We start from the raw sequence: 20613 nt of genomic DNA on the forward strand, positions 1-20613 counted from the left end.
TAAACTGATTGATCGACTGATTGATCTAATTACTAATTATAACAATTCAACGTTACAGTAGCACTGAAAGCTACAACTAAACTGCAAATGATCAAATATCAGGTTTATAAAATGATCACATTTTATTCATTATTTATGAACAATTATCATACATTACAAAATAACAATTTTCAATTTCGTGTACTTAAAACGATATTCACAATATTCAAGTCCATTATAATATCACATTTACATGTGCCTTTTTATATAGTTTAGTGATGTTTCTGTCAATAACGCAGATAAATAACTTAAACCCCAAGTTGTAAAATGACTAATTAAACCATTTGTTATCAGTACACTTACACCTGTATGTCCCAATCATTTAACTTAACCTATTAATTGCACAAATTACCACATTGTTTTTCCCAGCCCTTATACTAACTATAAATAGTTTCATTTTGTAGCACAGGTCACACATTTGTAGCACAAGTATAAAAGTCTGTCCCATGTCTAAAAACAAGTAGTGCAATTCATCACTTAAACAGGCATGTGACTGATAAAACACATTAATGTTCCAGACAGGGCACACAAAATACAAACCTTAACAAGAACTGTTTTCAGACAAATACAAAACATTTGCAAACCACATCCATCCGTTTGGCTGAGCACTTCAAAATACCACTTCGTTTTCCTATGAGTCATAGAAAGATCTAAAATTTCATTAAAAAATATAAAATTATTATTATGATGATGATGATGATAAAAATCTGTGATGGTAATTTCTTATTTTCATGTTTACTTCAGATTTCTTAGGAATATTATTTTTACCCAAAATAGGGTGTTGTTGCAAAATTGCGTACACACATATAATGTAATATCTGTTTCATTCATACTGGTAGTCGGAGGGCGCCCTCGTGCTGAAATCCACAAGTGAGTAGCATACAATTCATAACGCTTATGACATTCCAGGAAATCCCTTATATGGACAAAGGCATCCAGCTATCGCTGTAGCAAAATAAAACGCAGAGAGAGAGAGAGATGCTTTGACTGACGAAACATGAAGACAATAAACATCCAATTGCAGTAATATATGTATTATAATAAATACGTAATATATATATTTATCTGTGTTCTTCTAGACATTTCACCTATTTTTATAAGAATAAAGTATATTTAAGTATATCAATGCTAATCGACTTTATCGCTGTATAGAATACAATAAAATTATATAATTTCTGCCTAATTCTGCGATAAGAAGCCACATCACAAACACTCGACTGATGTTCTGAATTGATTTTTGGAGGGAAATGGCATTAAATGTTTATTTTGTTGCAAAAAAGCAGATTCGTAAATGCCTCTCATTACAAGTTTGAAAATGTGCCACGTGTTGATTTTTCAAATGCGTGTTATAAGCGACTCAAACTTACAGCGCTTGCAGAAATGGAACAGCATTTACTGCAAACCGATCGATCCGCTCTGATCATTGCTGCACTTCACCATGAAACACACTGCAAATATACTCAGTGCGATTATGAACTGGCAATTTTTTTTATGAAATAAGACAAAGCACCATTTCGGTTTCATTTCATTAAATTGTGCAGTCCTACATTAACCTCACACACAAACAAGCACACAGCAAACACTCACTTCATACAAACACGCAAATAATCAGATGTGTGCTAATGTGCTAAATTTTATCGCACAGAAGTTTTTTTCCCCTAGCAACTGTGCACACACACACACACTAAAGAAATAATTCAGTTCAATTTAACAAAGTCAATCAAGTTAGCAGTAAGCACAATGCTAGTATTCCATCTCAAACATAGGGTCCGTTTCAAATCACTTTTAACCACGTGCACTTTTGACCCCCTAGCCGACTTTTGTGCTCTGTTATCTGCTACGAGTAGTAGTACTGTGTGAGTTCTCGTGCGCGGGTCTCACCCTCTGGTGGCAGTCTGCGTGAGTGTGCGGAGGTGGCAGTGAGGCGGAAGCCTGCGGGCAGGGTCTCCGCTGAGCCGGGCATCATGCTGATCCCGTGGACATCCCGCGGAGGAAACTGCCTCCTCCACGATGGCCCTCTGAAGTCTTTCTCGTCGCACTACGGATGGTCCAAAGACAAATTTAGACCAAAGTGCTATTTTACACTGCTTATTGCAGCAAATAATTACATAAACAATATGCTTTTAGCTTTGCTGTGCAATTGATGTAAGCTTACATTGGCTCATTGCACAATTCACTGTCAAGGTCAGTGGAAAAAAACAAAAACAAAATGTTGATTAAATTCTAATAAATGTACTTAGAATTCATGAACCCTCATCATCTTTTCAATAATTTTTTTTTTTGTTTTGTTTAGTACAGTTTTTACTCAAAATTTTTATTTTTTATGCAGACCAACATGCTAAAACAATTGTCATTTACACCTTCTTGTGTTTCGTTTGGAACTTGACTGTGAAAAGCGCTCGTTCTAAATTGCTCATTTTTGAGGTTCGGTTTCTTTTATGACACTCCCTATGTAGGCAGTACACAGCAATGCAGCTCAATAAGATTTTGGAAGAGACTGCTGTCGATTGTTCGGTTCTAATAAAATAAAGAAACTAGTGCTTGACCTCATCTAATCGCCTCTCTGTTCCCAGTGCCAGCAGATTGTTGTACTCTCTTTCCAGAATTTGTCTAGCCTGTGGGGAAAAAAGAGTGAATTAAATATTTTCCCCTCTAAATAAACATGTAATAGCTGCAAAGTGTGTGTGTGTGTGTGTGTGGGTGAATGGATGGATGGAGACCTGAGTGTTCTGGTTGGGGATCTGCAGCAGCAGGGCCAGGCTGCTGTAGTCGAAATTGTCGTCGAGTGCGACGAGTGCCCCGTGCACGCCGCTCTCTAACAGGATGTTGGCGTAGTCGCGGAGACCGATGCTCTGGATCCAGCGAATCACCCGTTCGTTACTCCACACCAGCACGTCTATGCAAACACAAAATCTTTGTTTATTGGAATATCACAAACACCTTTGCTGGCGGCCCCGGGGGACTATTACTTACCTCTTATCTCGTGCTGGCTGCTCTCTCTGCGTCTCTCCAGCTCCTTCCTGTCGTAGTTCAGCTTCTTCAGACACATAATGCCGTACTGCAGACTGGTTCTGTTACAAACAACACATTGATATTACAACCAAAGCCAGTTTAAAAGTGGTCGAGTCTGCTCGGATTTAATCGCTCGATCGGGTGGAAATGTTTAAGCCAATAGTTTGACACCAATGGTCTTGGACTGTTGACCTGTGAAAGCTGTCCACCATTTTTAAATGCACTCTGAGGTCCTTCTTGGTGAGGTGGTCCAGCATGCGCGCGTCCACCAAACACTCCATGAAGTAGCTGCGGTACTGAGGTAGACCGAGACAGGGCAGCCACTCGTTCCCGATCCACTCGTGATTCATGTCCCCGTATGCCAGCGTCTAAATCACACACACACACCACGTTACCAACCATGTGATTCTGACTAGAAGAGCTACTTTGTTTCATCTAGACATTTTATAAAGCCTAAGTTGCATATTCATTGGGCTGTAACTTTCTTATTTCAATAACTTTATATTAATTAAACACATTACATTTATCAAAATCACACTAAAGACTTCAATTTCAAATACAGGCTGTTATTGAACTATCTATTCATCAGGGAATTCTGACAAATCCAAAATTAAGCAGCAAAAAAGTTTTCAACATTGACAATAAATAAATATTATAAATAATTGAACACCAATAATAACTAAGCACCTAATCAGAATATTACAATAATTTATAAAGGATCATTTGACAATTCAGACCTATGGAAGCTTGTTTCCGCCACTGAATAATAAATAAATAATAATAATTGCAACTTTTTATCTCACAATTCTGACTTTTTTTCTCACAATTGCGATATATCAAGTCAGAATTGTGACTTTTTTTTCTCAGAATTGCGAGATATGAAGTCAGTATTTCTAAAGTCGCAATTGTGATTATTAAAGAGAAATAAAGTCGCAATTCTAAAAAATAAAGTCGCAATTGCGAGATATAAAAAGTCGCAATTCTGAGAAATAAAGTCGCAATTGGGAGATATAAAGTCAGAATTGCATGATAGAAAGTCGCAATTGCGTGTTATAAAGTCAGAATTGTGAGATATAAACTATTCTGAGAAAGTAAAAAAAAAAGTCTGTCTTTTTTTCCCTTAGAATTGGACTTTATATCTCACAATTCTGAGAAAAGTTGTCAGAATTGCGAGATATAAACTCACAATTATGTGTTATAAAGTCAGAATTGCGTGATATAAAGTCAAATTGCGTGATATAAAGTCGCAATTGCGAGAAAAAAAGTCAGAATTCTGACTTTATAACACGCAATTCTGACTTAATATCTTGCAATTCTGACTTTATAACACGCAAATGCGACTTTATTTCACGCAATTCTGACTTTATCTCTTGCAATTCTGAGAAATAAAGTCAGAATCGCAATTGTGAGATAAAAAGTCGCAATTATCTTTTAAAATGTTTTATTTTGTGGCGGAAACAAGCTTCCATAAAGACCAGAGTAATGATGCTGAAAATTCAGCTTTAGTATCACACAAATAAATTACATTCTAAAATATATTAAAATACAAAATTCAAATTGGAATAATATTTCACAATATTACTGTTCGAACAAATGCAGCCTTGGTAAGAATAACAGACTTAAATGGTATTTGGCGGATAGTTGCGTCAAATCCAGGTATCCTCATGCGGATATAAAGCAAAAATGACCATGTTTACTGACTTTTACATATTCACAACATAATGTGGATGTGACATCGCACGCAGACGAGGTTAGTACAATGTTCTATCGCAAATGCATGTAAAATAACATTTGCTAATGAATGTGAATTAGTGCAAGAAATGAATTCGTGTATATCTGTGTGGACTGTCACGCTCTCACCTGTGACCAGCTCCCCTCCTCTGACTGGGACTTCTGCGGAGACACAAGGAAGCGATTGTATCAGCTCTACGTCTGCAAACTGTTGCTTAACTGTAAGCACGTTGGCTTTATAATAAATGATCACCCAATCGTACATGCTAATGCACCGGATGCTTCTGACAGGTTTAAACATTATTAAACATGTAACACAACAGCACACACAGTAGATGAAACTATAAAAATGTAAGAAACTTGCCCATCTCTATCTCTCTGCATGCAAGTACAATAAAACATCACACTAACTACATTCCCAAATCCGGAAAAGTTGGGACATTTTGTAAAATTCAATAAAATCAAGAATCTGTGATGTGTTAAATGTTCTTATTTAACCTTTATTTAAATCACAAAAGTATAAAGAAGAATTATCAAAGTTTTCACTGACCAACTTAGGTAAATATTAACAGATTTCAATTTTGATGGCTGCAACACACTCCAAAAAAGCTGGGACAGAGGCTAAATAAAAGTGAAAAGCTTATGGAATATCCAAGTTAAACTCTTGAAACAGTCCACAAAGTAGGTGAATTGGTAAAAGGTGAGAGGGGATTGTGATTGAGTGTAAAAGGAGCAGCTCAATCTTTGCAAGCAAAGATGGGTCATTGCTCATCATTTCATGAGAGAATTATCAAACATTTCAAAAACCATTTCATTCTTTTACCTTCTACCATACATAATATTGCGAAAAGATTCAGGGAATCCAGAGAAATCAAGGCAGGAAACCTCTGTTGAACGTCCGTGAGCTCCGAGCCCTCAGATGGCATTGCATGAGAAACCATTGTGCTACTCTATTAAATATAGCCACATGACCTCTGGAGTTCTTTGGAAAACCCTGGTCACTTAACACAGTCTGCCGCCACATCTAGAAATGGATCTGTTCAATACAGAGATGCTGCCGAGTTCTCTAGGCCCGAGCTCATCTCAGATGGTCTAAAAGACAGAAGGAATGTGTGATGTGGTCAGAGTCCATGTTTCAGCTTGTTTTTGGGGAAAACAGACATCGAGTTCTCAAACAAAAGCAAACATCTGTAATTGAATGGGGGTACAAATGTGTGAGGGGTACCATTGAGGTGAAGGCGTATATTTGGATTGTACAGAGACATAAACTGCCATCAAGATGACATCTTTCCTGGAAAGCAAGACCTCATTCAGCACATGCTAAAGCCTGCCTGCAGTCCAGATCTGTCTCTTATTGAAAATGCACGGCCCATCATGAAACTGAGCATCAGACAACGACAACCACAGACTTTTGAGTGGCTGTCTTGTATCAGGGGAGATTGGGCAAAAATGAGTTAACTCAATTCCCAAACATTTAAAAAGTGTAATTAAAAGGAAAGATGATGTGACACAGCGGTAAACATGCCTCAGTCCCAACTTGTATGGAGTGTGTTGCAGCCATCAAAATCAAAATTTGTTTATATTTACAAAATACACTTAAGTTGGTCAGTGAAAATCTTTGTACCCTAGTCAGTTAAATAAAGGTTAGAGACAATTAACAAATCACATATTCTTGACCAACTTCTCTGGATTTGGGGTTGTGCATCAGATTCACAACATGCATTGGTCTGATTCTGTTCCAGACTCGTGTTCTCGGTGATGGTTATATGCTGATGAGGGTGAGCCGTGATGATTGTATGAGACTTAATGGAGTGTAACGAGGCTAGTTTTATTCTCCTTTGACTGATTACATTCCATTTGAACGTCACGTCCGTTCAGCCTCGTTGAGAGCTGTTTTATATGAAATTAGGGCCTCTGTCGCTGCTGGTTCACTCATCTAAAGATTGTTAGCGCTGGATGTGATTGATGGCGGCACATATGAGCTGATTATATTCAGACGTGAACTGAGGAAATCTTCCTCTGCCCAGTTAAAGACCAGAGCTTGGAGTCGACATGAATCCCCATTCGCAAATCATTTTACTTCCTTAATTTGATGTATTTGAGCGTTTAAAGTGGGTCAAAGTCTCCTTCGAGAGCATCTTGACATATCCGTAAAGATTCTTTTTCTGTTGTTGTTGTTTTCTGCCATTATTGCGACTTGAATTGAGCACAATAAGACCAGGAACTTGTACTAGAAAAGTAAATGATTGCTCATTTCGATTTCATGTCGACTTTCATGCTCTATCCTGATTCTGTGAAACAAAAACATTTGCAAAAAATGTAAGTAAGGGTAAGCAAAGAGCATATGGGTGGGCTTTTTTTCTGTTAGACAGTTGAAAAGGATGAGGTGACTGACCGTTTTCGAGGGGGCGGCAAGGGTCTCCATTTCCTCGTGGGTTACCCACACGTTACCCGACGGCTATGTGTGCGGCCCCGGAGATGAATCCGACAGGAAGGGCAAGCAGTGTTAAAGAAGAAGAGCAGCAGCACTGTAAGCCAATAGTGTTACAGCATCACAGTCAGATCATTAGCGAGACACAGAGTCCAGAGATATGTGCCAGAGAAACACATACTGAGCGCACAAACGCACGTCAGGGGAGACCAAACATCGTTCTCTCTGACGGGACGGGAGCCGCTGCTGAAGATGAAAACTGCATTTCACATGCAAAATTAGTTGATGCCTTAAGTCTTGTGCACCCTGCGCAATTCCTTTTCTTTTTGCTTGTGAGCTTGTTATTGTCAAATACGACGCGTTTACGACGTCAGGTGCGTTCAAGTCACTTTCGTTGGAGCAAGGTGGCGGTGTACCTTCTCTAAATTAACAAAGAATGTGCATCAGGTTTGTTTGGCTTTTTAGTGGTTTTTTTTAATTCATTTAAGTAGCCACTGTAAACTTGTAATATTGCCATATTACAATGCTATTATATTTTGTGCCTGACAATGTCACTGCTAAATACCTATAAATATTGTGGTATTCTGCCCGTAAAGATCGGGGCTGAAAGAGAATCCTGAGCTTCCCACCCGTATGTATGACTTTGTAGTGGCGTACTTTTCGACATGTCTTGAACGCACAATTTGTGTCAGATGGCCAGTTGTGGACAAAATCGTACAGTGTGCACCAGACTTTGTGTAATTAGTAGTTTTTCAGGAGATGCTTTAAGAAAGTGTGCATACAAATACCTTTGAGATAGAAAAACCTAAATAAGCTGCAGTTTGACTGCTGGGATGTGTGTATGTGTGTGTCAGTCTGTGAATGTGTCATCACACAATACAGTCACAGATCAGCTGTCACAGATGATGCAAATACTATTACCATGACAACAGAAAAAAAATTAAGCTGCAAATGGGTTAAAAATAACTGTCAGTAAGGATGCTATTATGGCGATGGACCGGCGTGGCCCAGTATTTGCCAAACAAGGTAAGGTACTTTGATGATGAAACTTTGAGAGTTTGTTTTTGTACTTATTAATAATGTATGATATTGATAAGAAAGCAAATAAATAAAGTGTGTGTGTGTACTCACGGTTCTAGACGTAGGGGGAGCCGAGGGGCTGGTGAGCGAGACCATCTCCTGGATGGCCAGACGCAGTTTGAGGCGGTGCAGTGGGTTGCTGATGCCGATCTCTCTCTGGATCTCGGTGTCCGATAGGGCAGACATGATGGCCCCGCTTTTTACGTTGGCACGACATGCTGCGACGTACCATGCTGGCATCCCCAGCCACAGCTTTGAACACACACGCACATTGTTGCATGATTAAAACTCTAAAACAGGGGGAGCCAACCCTGTTCCTGGAGAGCTACCTTCCTGCAGACTTCAGCTCCAACACACTTACCTGTTATACCATGAACACATTGATTAGCTGGTTCAGGTGTGATTGATTAGGGTTGGAGCTAAACTCTGCAGGATGGTAACCCTTGAGGAGCAGGTTTGGAGACCCCTGCTCTAAAACATCTATATTGCAAGCTTCACCACTAGATGGCGCCATTGCCCTATGTGTAAGTCTTTTCTGACCATAAACAAATATGTTTTAGCATCATGGCCAACTCATGCAACTCATTCTCTACTGAATATTTATATGTAACATTGTTGGGAAACTCCAACAAAAAAACTCTAAAGCTTAATACTGCAATTGCAGCATTCTGGGAAAGACTGATCTCAGTATGTAATATGCAACTGTTCTACTACTCAGATCCTCATTAAGCTGCCATTAAAGAGCCTTGGAGTTATCTTAACCATGCAATAAACTTGCTATCTGTGCCATTATATGGAAAAAATACATAAATAATTTCAAGGATACCATCCCAGGCCTCCCTTTTTGGAGCAATAATCACATTTATTTTTATATTAGTTTCTTTGTTTTTGGCTGCTTAGCTGGACATATAAAACATTAACCAGATAACAAATGGCATCTTTAAGGCTGGAATACACTACTGGACTTTTAAAAAACACTAGCCCCCGGTTTAACGCTTAAGTTAGTCCCAGACTAAAATGCATGTTTGAGCTGTTTTAACTAAAAGCAACTTGTACTGGCATACCTTAAAATATATCACTGCCATTGTTTTGTCTCAAGATGCACAGCAGTGATGTTTTTTCTAAGGCACATTTATAAAAGCTACTTAAATGTCCTAATTGAACATAATACACTTGCTTACTTAAAAGTTTTCTGAACATCCAACACTTAACAACCGTCAAGTCCTTCCGAATAGGACAAACTCATGCAGAATCATGCACACCTCATTGCTAGGAGACGCATGACAAATGAAAACATTTTCGATTCTACTATGGCAGACATTTACTAAGATACATCACATAATTAATATTCATGTTTATGTGCCCAAACCGAAAATTAATACTGCCCACCTCCAACCATGCGACAACTGTAGGACCGTCCCACTGAGCGAAAGGTAACCCTTTTCTTCTGGCTTCTTCCAACAATTCGTGCCTAGAGAGAGCAGGTGGCAGAGACAAAGCGAGACAGAGAGGAAGAAAGATAAGGAGAAAGACAGAACTAGCTTAGAGATAATCAACTGAACAGAGAGAGAGAGAGAGAGAGAGAGAGGGAGGGAACGGGGCATGTAGAGAGAGAAAGTGAGATGCTTTATCTGTCTCTGCCAGGTTTCCTGTGCTTTAATGGCCACTATCTGTTTATCAGAGCAACATGGAACACCAAATGCATACGTTTCTTTTTAAAAGTTTCTTTCATACCCACTACTACTAGTCCGTAATTAGCATGTAGCATAACGAATGCTAGCTTTTCATGCAATCTCTGTAAATAAGCAGTACCTAAGCCAATATAATGCTTGGTTTGAGTTCACATCGCTTCATGATTTAATTTTAGATCCGTCTCGTCTCTTAAAAATGGTCTGGGTTTCTGTTTATGAATCAAAGACCAGGTTGCGGTGGGATAAAACGAACAAAGAAACTAAGGTTGAAGTCGATCACGCTGAGAAGCCAACTAACTGAAAGTTCCAGTTTCTCAGATAAACATATCGTGACATTTCCTTGCTGTGTCCTGATCCTCGCCTATAAAACCGAGAGCTTAAGGAAACTGGAATGCTGTGACTTATCGAGGGAAAACAGAAACACCTTTTCTTTTGAACCCTATTCCGTCTTTTTCTTGATAAATATTTGTGCTTTAAGACAAGACAAGCTATCATAAACTCTCATCAGACTTTCACACAGACGCTTTTTTTTACAGCGTTCTTCAGTGGGAAATATGTTTAGCTTTTTCCAAGGTTTTACAGGGGCTGAAGGACTTGTAACAGAGTGTGTCCTCAGCAATGTTCCAATATATCTCTCCTGCTAATGTCTGAACGTCAGAATGTACTCGTCTCCAAGGATCCGTAACTTAGAGATATTCCAAGGCAAGGCTTTATGTTTGGTGGAACTGTGTTGGAATTCTGAGGGCATTTGGCTACAGAACAAGTACAGGTGAATATTTTATGATTCACGGATGGTGGACTTTAAGGCAGAGACAGTTGGATGTTCCTCCCTCAGAGCAGCTTCATAATCCAAACGCATCTTTGGGGTCTACAGTTAGGCCACTTGAATGAACTGTTGGGTACAGTACTAACACATGCTGTAGTGAGTGATATGGTTCTGTCTGCAGAAAATATATCTCAAAACCGTTTACGTGACCACTGATATATTTTTCCCACCGAAATGGCGCCGCAATGGTGTCTGATCCGGTTCTGTGTTTGTGTGTGTGTTGGGGGGCTTGTTTATAAGTCTTAGTCCTTGTTTTGGGAACATATTTTAGCATTCCAAGTGATTCTGTTCCTTTATGCAGATTGTTTGTACAACTAAAGCTGGTTTTTAATCAAACTATTGAATAAAAATAACGGTGGATCATGGGAAAGCCACGATAAACCCATTTAAAATGTTTGGAAAATGCCACTATGAGACAAACCCTGGTACATAAATGGCACTGTTATTAACAAGTTTTGATCCCTTTTGAAATGGCACCTTGTGAAAATACAACTTTGTAACTATTTATCTTCGGAACAAAGGGGATAAAAACATTCTAAGCAAACACGCTTATTCCATGATGTTCTATTGTAGTATCAGCTATTTCAGATAAACCTGACCCTAAAAGACACATTAAAAATATGGTTGATCATGTTACAGGACATGTTGGTCCTCAGTTTTAAGTAAACGGCTCTTGGTCTGAATAAGCTGCTAATAAAGTGGACCAGACTTTACAATGAGAGTTAAAGTTGGAAGTAGTGACAGATCTTTTCTTCCGTACTGTGACTGACATCCAGGTGAAACTAATTATTGGAAGAAAAAAAATGGATTTCAATCCACTAGTTGTTAATTAGATGGAGGCAGATCTTAATGTGAACTTGCAGTCAATTGTGGGCAGGGTTTAAGCGGACTAAATGAGTGGAGAATCCGGCATACGTCACCGGAGAGAAGTCTGTCGTTTCACTGGAAGTTAGAGTTATCACATTTTGAATGATTAAGATTTGTTTGTTGTTGCAAGGATGAATTGTTCACAACATGCATTTAGAAAATAGACTGGGTGAAATATGCATGAATAAGGTTTCCTAGTACAAACTGGCAGGTTTAAAGGGCCTAATTTTCCTGAACCACCTTTTCTTTGATGTAAACACAAAGCACAGAACCAGATCGGGCACCGTGTCGGTGGCGAACTATCCAGTGGACGTGAACTTTCGGGTCTGTGTGCTGTAAAGGCAATAAGGCCTTCGTGGTGATGGTGGTGGTTATGATGTATCTCTCCTCATCTTTACGTGTTGGACTGCATATGTTCAGGTCCAATGTAATGCGTATGAGTGACTTCCTCTGAACATACTGTCGCTGGGGAGGGAGAGAAACAGTTATGAGAGAAAACAAAATGAAAAGAAAAAGAGAGCAGGGAAGTAGTCAATGAGTTGACAGTCCATAACCAGAGACGAGACCTGGTTATTGAATACGGCACACAATGCACACACACACACGCGCACGCACACATACACGAGAGGAGAAAGGCCTCGGCATGGCAGATCGAGAACAGGTTGTTATAAAGGCACACATTCTCTCTCCAGGCAGAGATGCATCCTCTATAGAACTGCAGAGGGGGAGAATCACATTTACAGTCAAATGAAAAAGAAAGGCAGAGGCAGGGGTCTCTAGATGGACAGAAAGGAAATGCGTCGGACCCCCCTGAAGATAGACACACACTTTAGGAGCATGACGACAGACACGGACAGAGCGTCGACAGTGCAGCAAGTCTCGGCAACACAAACTAAACTTACCCGCTGATACAGAGTCAGATGAGGAGAAAGAGAGAGAGAGAGAAAAGAAAAATAGAGAAAGCGATGGGAGACAAAATTAAATGCTTGTTATTGAGCATACTGTATGTAGTTTAGAAAAACACCTCAGCTCAGACACGTGCATTACTGTTGGGAATTGTTGTATTTTTGCACTTTGATATTGACTTGTCGGTCACAATTGAACGGATCTTGTCTTTAAAAGGTTTTTTTTTTATATCATACAGCATGCAAAAAGTGTGCAATGGAAACGGTGAAGAGTCGTCCTCGCATGGCGCCACGATGGATGAGACCGACATGAGTCAAGTTACATAAAACGGTCACACTCAACCATTAGCGTTAAGGCAAAGAAACGTGATATTCGGCAAGCATCACATCATGACATGCTGTAAACACATCTAAGTATGAGACAAACTCACAAGCTTGCTATGAAAGGCACATTCTCATGTTAACATACAATTTACAATCATACAAATACAACACAATTACATTATCTTAGTAGTACAACATGTGGCATATAGATAATAAGGCAGTATTGTTATTGTAAACTTTAACGAATGAAAACTATACTGACCATGAAAATTCGTTCTTTTTATTAAATGAGCTAACATAAGGCCCGAAACATACTCTACCCAAATACGTAAATGTGCGAACGGCAGTTGGTTACGCATGCTCAGCATTCAGGATATTTTGGCAAAAAAGTTTTAGTGCATCAAAATGGTCATTTTATATACATTTTAGATTAATTTTATGTCGATGCTTCAAATGTCACAAAAAAATTGTTTAGAAACAATTATTTATCGGAAAATTACTCATTATGAAACAAAATGCAACAAAATTTTCAGTGTTACTACAAGCATCGTCATAGCCTAGCGTCTTACTGAATGGTTGTTTGTTCTTTCAGGTCATCTACTGTCATGGCGGATCAATGGTTTGAAGATATTTTAGCTTCACAACTTAGCTACGTTAGTTATAGTGTCAGTATGCTCATAGCTAGCTACCTAAATAACAGTTACTTTATCGCATTAGTCTATCATGAGCACTGAGGCTTGCTATCGCCAAAGTGACACAAAAACGCACACCAAGTCTGCACAACAGGACCGCACGCTTGCAATGCGCTTGCTTACTGGCGTAAAGTATGTTTCTGGCCTAAGGCACTACAAAGCATCCAGATGGGCCATATGTTTTCACAGGCAGGTGTGTGAAGAAAAACATGAGTTTGTAAGGAAGGTTGTCATGGTGTGTCAGTAACATTTACTTAGTTTTACAAGATTTGGGCCCAGGAATTAATTACCTTCATAAAAGGTTGTGTTTGGCATCTAATTTGAATTTGTCAGAAAGCGATTTATAAAATACTTACTTCTTTTTAAGCCTGCGATCTTTCTCTGCCTGTGTTCCCAGCTTTCCAACAGCAATATCCTGACCCATAAGCTCAGGATCGGATACATTTCCTATTGATGGTAAAAAGCCATTAACCCATCATCTGATAATGTTAGTGTGATCATTATATTTATATTCAACTCTAGATCAGTATTTTATCAGATTAAATCAGTATTGAAAAGGGCTGTGATATATCAACATCATGTCATAGAGCTTAACCTGAATTTAAACCAGACCCCACCCCCCCACACCCCCTTAATAGTTTATATGTCTTTATCTATGGTGCTGTGTCTATGTCCGTACCTTGTCCTGGTCCCATAATCTCTTTCCCCAGCTGCCCCAGTCTGGCCTTTTCTTTCTTCCCAAACAGTCGTCCGATGGAGGACTTGATGCCTTTCTTTTTCGGCTGTTTGTGAAGGGAGTCCTGGCTGCTGGCTACACTGCTCAGAGCACTGGCTTCCGTCTCTAATGTAGCCGTCAGCCTGGAGACAGTCAATCACATCAACAGTGTTAAAGTTGAGTTATGTTTGTACGCAGCACGTGTCTAGCTGCTGTCAGGCGTCTTTTCGCTTTCTCACCGTGCGTCATTGTGCGAAGAAGCGGGTAGCGTGTGGGTCATGCGGACATGGCGAGGTGTGGGAGGCGGCGAGGTCTCGCATTTGATGGTTGCCTTGTCCTCTCGGCCGTCCTCGTCCACTGCTGCGATCTGTGAGGGAAAGAAAACTCTGGTGTCTTCCAATATTGCGCACTATTCCAAATTGAATTAAGAAAGTCTTTTTAAATTCACCCAAAATGTAGTTCACCCAAAAATGAAATATTTGTCATTTACTCACTCTCATGCCGTTCCAAAACTATGACTTTTTTTTTCTGTGGAATATAAATTAAGATATTTTGAGACATCATTGATCAATTCAATGAAAGTCAATGGGATCCAATGTTGTTTGTTCTTCAAAATATCACCATTAGCAGAAGAAAGTAAATCATACAGGATTGGAACGACATGAAGATGAGTTTTTGGGTTGAAAACAGGACGTTTTATATGTGTTTTTCATTCTAAATTAACCATAAAGATATTTTCATACAACATACAGTATAGGGTATTCCAGAAACCTTAGATATTAATAATTAATGTTAATAATAATATTAATAATAAGCAATAATGAAAATAATTATAAATTATTGATTACTTGCATTTATATATATTTATTAATACTTATTTACTGCTATAATTCTCAGTATTATTGTTTTATTAACCAGCACAAATATCTAAACATCCTTAAAACAATATAAATGTGCTTAAAGAGCAAAATGGTGAAGAATAATAAGACATGTTTTCAGGGATTTTCATTTAAATTAAGTTAATTTGCCAGTGCCATGAATAAACCTCATTATATTGTGTTATACTCATTCATTCCAGATCAACACCCTTTTGAACTATAACAGCTACAGTACAATTCAGTTCCAACTAATTTTTACATTCAAATTTTTGCCCAACCCTGGTGTCCTCTGTGGTGCCTATGAAAATAGTCATGGCAAATACATGAACTCTTTTGTGAGGGGACTTTTAAGTAGTACCTTTCTCCTGTGCTTCCGCAAGTCACTAGGCTGCAGAACAGAAAAGATAAAACGTTAACAGCTTTCTGCCTGTTAATGGAGTCGATAGTCATACAGCATTCAAAGCAACTCAACGTGTTGTTAAAGAAACTGCAGAGAAAATACTAGAAAAGCTGTAATACAGAATTTGATTGAGAGATTTCATACCGTTTCATTTGTGGATTAACCAGCACTACAACTTTGAAAAAATGTCCCAAACACGTTCAAGTAATGTGGCTTAAATTAAACAAATATTATTCAAGAGGTCATATACATTTTTTAAATAAAGTAAATAAATAAAAATTTCATTTCCAATGACTGTTTTCTTCCATCTACGGTCAGCACAGCTGATATCTAAAATATCAAAGAAAATGTACTGTAAATCCTCATGATATGACCCCTGTAGGACAGAGATACGCGTGAGCTCGTATACCAGTGTCATGACCCCCATGCGCTCCATGTCGCGGGCCGGGCTGCGCGGGGTGAGTTTGGGGGTGGAGTGTCCGCTGGGAGGTGAGGAGGAGGCGAGGGAGGATGCGGTGGCCGAGGCAGTCATGCAGGCTCCGGGATGATGAAGCCGCGCCAGGTTCAGACCCTCCAGGCTCACGCTGGCCACGCGGTTCTCAATTTCCTCTGCCCTCAGTTCTGTCGACTCCTTCTCTTCTTGGATCAGCCTGGAGAAACAAGAGAAAAAGAGTTTAGCCTACAGTGAGTTAGGCCACATTTTGATTTACAACATTACTGGAAGTGCTAAGCTTGCTGGGTGAAAATATGTAACCATTTTTGGCAAAAAGACTCAGAACACTGTAGTTAAAACTTCTAATTATCCCCTTAGTACAATGGAAAGTGCCAAATGAAAAACTTTGAACACAGAAAAATGACAAAATAAATGCAATAACAAGCTTAGAGAGACAGAGAAATAATAACATGCTTGTGCTTTACTGGCCGAAGACTTATGCGGTTGGTTTCAGTCAGTGAAGGCTCGAGGACACGAACCGACAACACTCAAGGATGGCAAACTGCAGTTTGCTGATCTAATGTTCGACAGCTCTTGTAGTTGATGTTTTTCATGGGCTCAGATTATTGAATATCTTGTAAAGGAACCATCGACTGGGCTGCAAACAATTAAACATTGACCATTTGTCAAGCATTTAACATGTTTACAGTTGGTTGTAAGGCATTCAACGGTTTTGTGTCTTTTAGCCAAACACCAAAGCTGGTGCTTTATCAAAAGCGGACCACTAATGGGAGGAGAGAAGTAAACAGCGCGCAGAGAGACCATCTTTCTTACTGTGGTAATCAAAACAACCAGCACATATTATAGGCCTAGTTTAATAGTACAGTGAGCTGTATTTCAACACTGGTACCAAATAAAGTTGGAAACACATACTGTACTGTACATTATATTTGAGGTTGTGTATTTTTTATAAACCAGTTTTACATTAAGGGGGCTCCCGACCAAAAATAAATGTGGGAAATAACAGGACAGAACAAACTAAAAAATTCAACCTTGTCTGCTGTGAGTGGCTCTTAGCGAATTTAAAATGACCTTAGAAACATAAAATACAACTAAAGTTCCATAAAAAAAGGCTCAAGAAATACTTGCCGTCTGTTCTGGCTTCATCAAATTTTAATCACACATTTCCACTGAATTGGACAAAATTCAAATTAGATCTCAATGAAAATTGGAGTCATACATTTGCTTTTGACAACCTTAGGTGCAAGTGACCATCCAGTCTTCATGGTCTCCAATATGTGAGGGAGATCGACAGACAGGACACAGCGCTGACATATCAAGCCAGATAGGTGATAGTGGTGTGATATTGAGGAGATGAGGAGACATGAACTGCAAGAACTGCAGAAACAGCCGTTACATTTCAGTCAACCTCAGTCAAAATCTTGTTCAATAACAACTGGACAGCCTACAGGAGAAACCCTGAGCTTTGGCTGATATTTAAATCAGCTTATACCATGGTCTGGGTGAATGCTCGATTCTGATTGGCAGGGTGTCCATTAAAAAGTGATAATGTACACCTAGGAAAGGCGTCCCGTCAATTTGCCTGATGACAGTTCTAAATGATTGCGCTGGCTCAAACTCACTGATCAACTGCTGTGGTCGGGTCGCTGTGGCCACGTTGCTTGGCAACGCCTGTATACGGAAGATATTAAATAGTACGCTCGACTTAATAAATAAAAACCCTCACGATTTTTACTCTAAAACACATTAAAGTATTATTAATTGATTAAATATTTCTTTCTTTCGTAAGTGACCATGGTATAAGCGGGTTAATAAATTTGACAGATAAAACAAAACAAAAAACAGCCAAGGGATTAGCTAGGGAGTAGAAGGTTATATGTAGTTTATGGAGAAAAACTTGCATGATAAATCTACACTTTTAAGATACATTTATGTATGTTCTCATAAAAGCTACTGGGATAATAGTCAAGGAACTTGTCACTGTAAATGTACAAGGAATCAATGTACAAGTCACTTTGATGAAAGTCATCTAATAAATGGCAAATAAACACTTAGAATTAAAAAAAATAAATCAGATGTACATTTTTACAGGAGAATGAGTGAGTGAAAAGACTGAAAGAATGATCTGTAAGCGCCAGTAAAAATGTAGGAAAAAATAGCCGTACATGCGATTTTAAGTCTGGAATAAACTACACAACTTTTAAAATCTGAACCAAATTTAATTGGTTGCCGACTATGTAATTGACTAAAGAAAAAAACTGCATCATACACAAAACGACTAGACTAGACAATGACTTTCAAATTGTTCAGAACACAACAAACTCATGCAGTAACATATACCTCGCTGCTAGGGGACGCATAACAAATAAAATCTACTTAAAATATAAAATATTTGATATCCTCTGAGTGGAAGAAATCAATATGTGAAACCAAACACATCAGAGGATGTGCCCATCATACGCCACACAATCTTCTGGGAAAATCTGTCAATTCTGACTGCACAAAATCTACAGACTTGCTCTGACTTTCAGCAACTAGCATCAACTCCACCAGACTTTAAATTAGAGAAAAGATCTGAAAAAAAGTTTTGTAGTCTATTCCAGCCTTAACCAGATTAAAAAGACCACTGAGGTCTTATTTATGAGATTATGACCATGGATTTTATAAATGACATTTAAATTATGTTTTCAGAACAACAAACATGGTTTTTCATTAAATAATAAAAATAATTCCCCCATAACAGAGAGTCAGATTTCAGGCCCCACATCTACATTTGTCAGTGTAACAAATTACTTGCTTTTGTTATCCAACCTTGGCTATATTTCTCTGCTAGTACTACTAGACCTAAAATCAGCATTTGAGATATCATTAACATTCTTTTGGACCGGATTTAATTTTTTGGGGGGAATTTTTGGACAGGTGACTACCTGGTTTAGACTTTTTGGTAGTGTAAACAAACAGCTGTCCAACCTAACAACCTTGGTGACCTTTGAGGTGATATGTTTAAGAAATATAATGTTCTTACATTGCTATAGAGATGTATTACATAACAGACATTAAAGCCATTTGAAAGTAAAACCTCTTCTCAATCTCTGGGCAGACAATTAAGAATTAGACTTTTTAATCCAAGTCTTCAAAGGGTGCAGTGGTCACAATGAATAGACTGACCGGATCTCTTTATTGATGGCATCCAGTTGTTCTTGCAGCATCATTGCCAGAGTTTGAGCATCTGAATGTCCTCCAGGAGACAGTATATCCATCGAGCTGAAAAGGGTCTCTTGGTCATCGTCGTCAATATCCGACATCTCCGTGTCGCTCTCAAACGGGTGGCCGCCCAGAACGCCAAGTTGCTGAGAGCGCCATTCGTGCTCTCCCAGAGACTTAGCCTGCAGAGAAATGAAAGAGAAGCAGAAAGAAGTGATGTTCAGTACGAAGCTCAAGAAACAAGGGGTGAAGAGCTCCTACCTTCTGTTCGTCCGTACGTAACCCCAGGCGCCCTCTCCTTGGTCTGCGGATCACCTTGGTGGAGCGATAATGGTCCGACTGCGTCTCGGCAAGAGAACCCAGAGAGAAACGCAGATCTCCGGAAGCATCCAGATGGGACCTGGAATCAAGACCACAATCCATCATTAAGACATCTAGAATTTAGACACATTAAATAAACTTTTCAATGCTAAAATGTCATTTGCAATGAAAGAACAATATAAAATCATGCAGGGGAATCAAAATTGCCACAAGTAATTTAATTAATATCAATGCATAGAGAGGGTAACATTACCTCTGTTCCAAAACCTAGTGAGCTGCTTTGCTGTCTACATAAGCACTAGTTCTCAACCAATATTGGAACTTAATAAATGACTGATCAGGAACAGCACAGGCAGCAACTCTAACTGCCACATAAATCCTCATGGGAAGTATACAAGAGACTTTACTCTGAAGATGATGCTAAGCTAACGGCCCAATACTCCAATAGAACATTTTTTTTTCAGTGGAACTATTTTTCTCTGGAATCTGGAACTGGAATCTGGAACTATTTTTCACATTCATTTCCCCATAGTTTTTTTTTAGTCTTTGTTATAAGCCATGAACCAAACCAACCAGCTATGAGGTGAATAATAACATTACAAACTTTGATTTAAAGCATAAACTATTTCAAAATTGGACAAAGATTTTTACTTCCAGAACATACATTTTGGATGAAATAATACATTTTTAATTATATGTATATTTTTTTATCCATAGTTTTATAATATTTAATCTATTTATAGTCAGCATTTCTCACCTTTTTTATTTTTATTTACCTCATAGCAATGCACCCTTACATACATGTGATGCTGCTGCTAATGTTGCAGCCTTCATGTCGAGCGCACACCTATGATGCCTTAAAATTCTGTTGAGCTTGTTGGGTTTTGGAACAGAGTTACTGTTTATTGTAAAAGGATAGTTCTTAGTTTTTCATGATTTCTGTCTCACCGTGACAGTGTGGGCTCTGTAAGGGATCCGGCCCTCAACCGGTACTGATCCAGCTCAGATCTCAGTTTCTCTATCTCATCCGAGAGATGAGACTA

General features: G+C 38.8%; 1 protein-coding gene across 2 annotated transcripts in view; it reads right to left on the reverse strand.

Moving 5' to 3' along the window:
* ppfia2 (PTPRF interacting protein alpha 2) overlaps positions 1-20613 on the reverse strand; it is a 107325-nt gene that overhangs the window by 13568 nt on the left and 73144 nt on the right. For both annotated transcript variants that reach the window (XM_081364476.1, XM_081364475.1), the window contains 16 exons: positions 20519-20610; positions 19511-19649; positions 19214-19431; positions 16001-16241; positions 15550-15579; positions 14553-14680; positions 14278-14456; positions 13955-14045; positions 9683-9764; positions 8345-8545; positions 4912-4944; positions 3244-3419; positions 3013-3110; positions 2760-2935; positions 2586-2654; positions 1921-2077 (listed from right to left, as the gene is read on the reverse strand). In XM_081364476.1, coding sequence (XP_081220602.1) covers positions 1921-2077; positions 2586-2654; positions 2760-2935; positions 3013-3110; positions 3244-3419; positions 4912-4944; positions 8345-8545; positions 9683-9764; positions 13955-14045; positions 14278-14456; positions 14553-14680; positions 15550-15579; positions 16001-16241; positions 19214-19431; positions 19511-19649; positions 20519-20610 — 2110 coding nt within the window. The remainder of the gene's footprint in view (positions 1-1920; positions 2078-2585; positions 2655-2759; positions 2936-3012; positions 3111-3243; positions 3420-4911; positions 4945-8344; positions 8546-9682; positions 9765-13954; positions 14046-14277; positions 14457-14552; positions 14681-15549; positions 15580-16000; positions 16242-19213; positions 19432-19510; positions 19650-20518; positions 20611-20613) is intronic.

Source organism: Scardinius erythrophthalmus (assembly GCF_964197995.2).
Source record: "Scardinius erythrophthalmus genome assembly, chromosome: 4".
NCBI classification, from domain to species: Eukaryota; Metazoa; Chordata; class Actinopteri; order Cypriniformes; family Leuciscidae; genus Scardinius; species Scardinius erythrophthalmus.